We start from the raw sequence: 6,692 nt of genomic DNA, 5'->3' as shown, positions 1-6,692 counted from the left end.
TTCGTAGGCCTATCATATGGATCAGATCATTTCATTTTTATTGAACTGTTTGTCAGTGTCTTCAGATTAGGCTATCCTGAAATTTTTGTCGTCTTAAAAAAGATTCTGGTAATATCTCCAGTAATATAATTGTAGTAGAATTGCATTAAATGTGTTTCTAAAAGGCCAACATTTTCCTGTACAAAGAAAAGAGAATAAATGTATCTGATATAGCCTAGGCCTACTCTATGCCACTACACCCTGCATTGAACAATATTTTTTTTGCGAACAGTGATTGAGTTATATTATTAGCCTACATTATGACTTTCCAATCAAATTATCACATTAAGAATACTAGGCTAGAAGTTTGCAAATGCAAAGATGCATGGAATGCTTTATTATAAAGGTGGATTTTTAATATGAAAATKTGCTTTCCCAAACATGAAACCCAAGTTCAGCCTATGGTTAAAGGGCTTKTTCGACATTGTAGCCCAACTGACTCTACAATCGGGCATCTTAATACTCATTATTATTTGTTAGTCAGTCAGTCTGAATTTACCCATGATGTATTACGGATTTGATCCACATGGCCATTGTCAAGGTTTGATTGATGAATCTCACTGCACAAGCGGTCAGTATCAGAACACTGCGATCTGACCTCACACATCTGTCAAGATTGGGTAACCACGCCCACCTCTCCTTTTAGCCAATGAACCACTTTCGGTACTTTTCTCAATTTCAACCTCCTTGCGTCCTCTCCTCGCTCCTCGCCTCCTTCTCAAAACCCATTGGAAGAGAATSTCAGAGAGGAGGGACCTCTGACTTTCTCATCCAATRGGTTTTGCGAAGGAGGTGAAGAGAGAGGACCCGAGGAGTAGCCAATGCAATTGAAATTCTCACCCTGGGCTTCYAATCCCTCTGTGCTGCACGRCAATTCGACAGTATATTCGCCGCTYGAGAGACGGAACCAGGGGGACACGTTGTAGACCTCCAAAACYATTTTACGGTGATGCGTTAGCGACAGTAGGGTAGATGAGAGTTGGGATCACTCAAACCACGAGAACGCGAAATTAAACCGCAGTTAATGTCATGTTTGGAAGTTTGACAGATCTCGTAAAACAGAGTATATTCTTTGAATGTTATTGTAATTCTGGGGTTGACATACAGTAGGAGTGGGAGTTTCTGTAATCGCATGTCCCCCTTATCCAATGGACACGCATTTGGAGACCCCTGGTACACCAAGTAGACCTATGAAATTACTTCTGTAATGTGGATTGCAATTTTATTTGAAAAAAATAAAGGTCTACTTCAGAACAATGTGAGAAGATACGCGTCCTGGATTTTCATGTTTCTGGATATCTTGAAAATTATTGGCAACAGCTGAAAGTCGCTATGCTCAAGGGATTTCTGCTCAGGTGTCTTGCCTGCTCCGACAGTGGGACCAAAATGGATTTGACGCCACTGCAACCCCCCGTCCCCCATTAACAGAAATTCTAACAGTTCTTACACGTTGTTATTAAACTACGGTTTTAAATTTGACAAATGCTTTGGAAGAAATCGCAAGACGACCSGCATGGATTTTAAATCGACATTTGCATTTGGAATTTCAATCATGAACTTTGTTGACAGTTTGATAACCTTATTTCTCCTGACGCTTCTGTATTTGTCAGCTGTCAAGGTAAATTATGTATCATAACAGACCCAGGGTCTCTAAATGGACGTCAAGAAATGTATTATATTTGTGAAATATGGTCAAGTGTAGGTCGTCCTTGTCGCTCCYCTTGTTAGGTCATTGCTCATGTTTTAACAACCTCAAAATGTTTCGTGGCATCGGATATATTTAAATAGCAAATCTGACACTGTTCCAACTTCATGTATTTACTGTCTGGTGTGSTGCGTTTTTGTCGTTCAGAGGTGGAATAGGCTTATCTAATGTTTTTGAACGAATGTTATAAACTTTAGTCTAGACTGGTGATTGCGGGCCTGCTCAGAACCACCTTGGCGATATTATTACGCTTTTAAAGGCGCAGCGGCATTTTGAATTTGCAGAGATATGGCAGCAGGTTCACTGCCTGCACATTCGATCCTACAGTTTCATTTTAATAGGCACTATCGGAATACCACTACCCACCTACATTTTAAATTAACATTTCTGAAAAATAGTGCATTGGCTTAATATTTTATTAAGGCTTTAACATTAGTTTAACTATTTAAAAGGTAGACATTAATGTAGGTCTATACTGGTTTGCAAATCATTAATCAAAATGTTGAAGCCYCCACATGACCCTTGAGCAAAACTTTTTATGATAATACAAAACCCCCAACCAATATATCTCTTTAGGAGACTTTTCAGGTTCAGGTGAAAATGGTCCAGCCAAGTCACCCCTGATACAAGTCAGTATTCGACGTCCGTCCATGTCAGAGGAAGTCAGGAAATTATGTGGAAACTGGCCACTAGGGCAAACAGTGAGTGTTGTTACTTTTTTTATTTTTTTTACCTTTATTTAACTAGGCAAGTCAGTTAAGAAGAAATCCTAATTTTCAATGAATACCTTCAAGTATGTTTCAGTGTTGTGGACAGGGATTGTGGATGGGCATAAGCATCTACCTCTGATTACAAATATTGCAAGTTCGAATCTAGTGATTTAATATTTTTTAAGCCTATCCGAAACCTTAACCATTCGAAGTTAATGCCTAACCTTAAACATTTGGATTTAGTGCTGAAACATAGCCTTAAACACTTTGAAATTTGACGTTTGCAACAACTTTGACATTTTACGTTTAAAACATGGATTAACGTGTAATTCTGACGTGAGACTGAGAACTGGTAGCAGCGGTAACAGGTTGAGGTTGATATTATGCACTTCCATTGTTCCGACTAAACTCAGTAGTCCTTAGTGAAAGCCACTTGGTAATGAATCTCCAGGCCTCATGCAATCCTGGGCAGAAATTGCACAAGTGTGTGTGTGATGGTGTGTGCGTGTGTGATGATGATGGTGTGTGTGTGTGCGTGCCTGTGTACGTACGTGCTTGTATATGAGTGGATCGATGCCAACCACTGTGGGAGGACTGCTGACAGCAATCCCCACCGTGGAGAAATGTCGCAAACTGTGGGCTGGATACGGGTCATTGTAGCAACAATTAACAAGTGTGGACTGTTGAGTTGCGTAGAGAATTAAATGGTAACATTTGCAAACATAGGCTTACAACTTCTTCAATCTTCACAGTGAATGACAATGTAGGCCTTGGCTTTGAAACAAAACAAACAAACCGGTTGATCTTTGACAGCGCCAATGTCATATCGTGTCTGCGCCACGTAGCCTCTTTGGTTACACTTAAGTGATTGTGAACTGCACTGGAATATGACATTCAAAAATGTAAGGCTACAATCTAACCTCCAATTTGTGTGCCCCTTTTCCTTTCTCCCGTGCAGAGTGCCCACATACCGAAAGAAGGATGGAGGATTTCGCATGACGGCGGTAGGTGTAAGGCACCGTGGGAAAAGGGCTTTCATTGGGCTCCCTCGAAGGCAAACTGCCAAGGAAACAGGGTTTGTGTGGTTCACATTGAGAGCACAGGGAGACCCACACCTTCTAGTGGACTGAAGTGTAACTGCACTAGGTCCTCAGGCTGAATAGGCTCCAACATTGAAGCCATAGTAACACATTTCAAATAGAATGTTGTCAATTTTCACTTAAAATATCCATGAATTCCATTTGAAATATTGTGTGAGGTTTTTATAGAATGGAATTGAGTCTCTGGCCCTCATGGGTTCTTTACACAARCATAAGTTGCACAATATATTTGGGATGGAGCTGCTTTCGATCAGAAGCTGAATGTTATGTGATATTGTTTCATACTATGTTTGGTTTGGCTGGTATAGGACACTGCAGGGGGTGTGCTATGATTTCCCATTTCTCCTTTACTCTCCTAGAGGAATCAGAGTTTTTGTCTGTTTGTGGTGTCTCAATGTCTTTCCCAACATTTGCAGCCCCAGGCTACAATGTTTTTAGTGCTTCAGTGCAGAAGGTACCAAGCTTTGTGGGGCTGAGAGAGGGATTGAAAGAGGGAGTCAGTACAGAAGCATACCAGAGCCACAGTGAGAGAGGAAATGAGAGAGACACCTTGATGGGTGAGATAATATAATAATAAAATATATAATGTACATATGGCATGTACTGTAGTAGATGCTTTTATCTATAGCGACTTACGAAAATGTATGCACGCATTACTGTATAGGTGATCCCAGTGGGAGATGCTGGTTGTTGAAGGGAAGTTAATGTAGTAGATGTATATTTTGTAAAATGCATGTGTGATCTTGCCACAACCRCCCTGTGTTTGTTGATCATTTACTGTATGTGTGTATAGGTTCTTGGTATACTAAATGTGTGTGTATGTCTCTCCGCAGTGATATCCTTCATGGAGGTGTACAATAAGAGCCTATGTCAGCCCAGGGAGCTGCTGGTAGAGATCGCACAGGAGTACCCAGAGGAGGTAGAACATATCTTCATCCCATCCTGTGTGGTGCTGACGCGCTGCGCAGGCTGCTGCAACGATGAGATGCTAGAGTGCACGCCAACCTCCACGCATAACATGACCATGGAGGTGAGAGACAGAGCGTTTTATATTTTAACCCTTACATCTCCATCACACTTCTTCTACAACCCTACTTCTACATATACCGGTTACATCACCAAGGAGGTGAGATACTGACCTCTGACCTTTGACTGTTTAACCGCTTACATTTAGACTGGACACCTCCCCAAAATGACATTTAGAACATAATGGAGGTGAAACACTTAACCCTATACTTCTTTCTCTTTGTGTTATTTCCTCTATCCCCCATGTCCCCTCACAACACAGTAACATCACTATGGAGGTGAGAGCCCTTTAAACTTTAACCCCATATATTAACCCACTGTTCCCCGGCTGCCGAAGACGTGGATATGGATTAAGGCAGCCCCCTGCACCTCTCTGATTCAGAGGGGTTGGGTTAAATGCGGAAGACACATTTCAGTTGAATACAKTCAGTTGGACAACTGACTATCTCCCTTTCCATAGCCTCTAACCTCCCCCTATCCTCACATACTATAACATCCCTTTCAGGAATCTCTCCAGCCTCTTTCTGACAATCCATATACCCTTATGCTACATGCGTGTCTCAAGTTATGTGGGTCTTTGTATGTAGATGTATGTAAGGGATAATCAACGAGGGGCTATGCGTTCTATGGACAATAATGAACGACGTGGAAGCTTCCACGGAGTTGCATTATTTTCCAGAGAACACATAGAGCCCAAGTTCAGTGATGAATTAGTAGTTGTAAAAAGGTATTTATTTATATGGGCAATGGGACCAGATTTACATTTTAGTCATTTAGCAGACACTCTTATCCAGAGCAATTAGGGTTAAGTGCCTTGCTCAAGGGCACACCAACAGATATTTCGCCTAGTTGGCCCGGGGATTTGAACCATTGACCTTTCGGTTACTGTCACAACGCCCTTATCCACTAGGCTACCTGCCACCTAGGTATACAGATATGTTCTAAACAGGTCAAATGGTTTTAAAGACATTTTGGAAAAATTCCTGGGAGGATGGAAACCCTGTCAGACTGCAGCAACCTTGTACTTGTTAATATGAATTATATTTTAAAACTATACTTTCCTTTACATAGACACAACCATTGCAATTGGACAATAGAACTCACAGGGTTGAGCTTGCTTTATGCAGGTTTGCATTGTATAGGCCTATGCAACTGCAATTAAAAGTAACTCACACAGTCTATTTATGTAATCAGTATTGTGTTGTTCGATTCATTTCATTTAATACTTTTGGATTGAAAAGTTCATGGTAGCCTAGCCAGCCAGCCCAAGTTTGAATATAGCCTAACCAAATTTGATCAAGTTCACATTTTCTCCTAACACAAATATATTGTCTATAAATAGGCTACAGAACCCTGGCTAGAGGGGACATGGAGCATTGGCTGTAGCCTATGCAGCTGCCGGCTGTAGTTGCCTATGCAGTAGCCGAGTTGATCAAACTGAGAAATTGTCTCGTTTTCTTCCCATACAGTTTAGGTGTAGGCTGCTGCAACATTTCTGTGAAGTTTTTGCTTGTGTATGTCGGTAGTGATGTGTAATCACGTTTGCTAAATAAATACTGTAGGACAGTGGGCACTTTGCTAAATGATGTGCTTTGTACCTGGCCTGCGCAACCTGTGATTTCCGTGAATCTGATTGTTCAAGACACAGAACAGAATGCACAGAACCTGCAGCACTCCCATATGAAGGACAGATAGGCTTACATAGTGTGYGAGATGACATATCGAGTCATACAGCTCAAGTCCAAGTTAAGTCACCAGTCATAGATGCTCAAGTCAAAGTCAAGTGTTTGTTTTTTTGCCAAGTAAAATCTTAAGTCGCAAAATTTGACTTGAGTARTACTCAAGTCCAAGTCACATGACTCGAGTCCCCATCTCTGACTATAGCCATTGAATTCTACCGTGCAAATATACCAAATATATTGGCAACTACCTACAGTAGTTGCCGTGGTAAACAGACTTTCTAGTTTAACTAAACAAACCATCAGTCCTAGCTCGCCATTATGAAAATCGAATTCAACAATGCCAATTAATGTTTTCAATTTGAAATTTTCTTTCAAAAGTAGCTCAAACATAGAACATGTATGAGCCATTGAATTCTACCGCGCAAATATA

General features: G+C 41.0%; 1 protein-coding gene across 1 annotated transcript in view; it reads left to right on the top strand.

Annotated features, from left to right (window-relative positions):
• Nucleotides 1-1,025: 1,025 nt before the first annotated feature.
• vegfab (vascular endothelial growth factor Ab) overlaps nucleotides 1,026-6,692 on the top strand; it is a 22,351-nt gene continuing 16,684 nt past the window's right edge. The window contains 4 exon segments of the mRNA XM_070446569.1: nucleotides 1,026-1,657; nucleotides 3,413-3,458; nucleotides 3,971-4,111; nucleotides 4,388-4,584. Coding sequence (XP_070302670.1) covers nucleotides 1,553-1,657; nucleotides 3,413-3,458; nucleotides 3,971-4,111; nucleotides 4,388-4,584 — 489 coding nt within the window. The 5' untranslated portion in view covers nucleotides 1,026-1,552.

The sequence above is a fragment of the Salvelinus sp. IW2-2015 genome, linkage group LG14, assembly GCF_002910315.2.
Source record: "Salvelinus sp. IW2-2015 linkage group LG14, ASM291031v2, whole genome shotgun sequence".
Lineage (NCBI taxonomy): Eukaryota > Metazoa > Chordata > Actinopteri > Salmoniformes > Salmonidae > Salvelinus > Salvelinus sp. IW2-2015.
The sequence above is the reverse complement of the archived record's forward strand: the minus strand, read 5'-3'. Positions and strand labels throughout refer to the sequence as shown.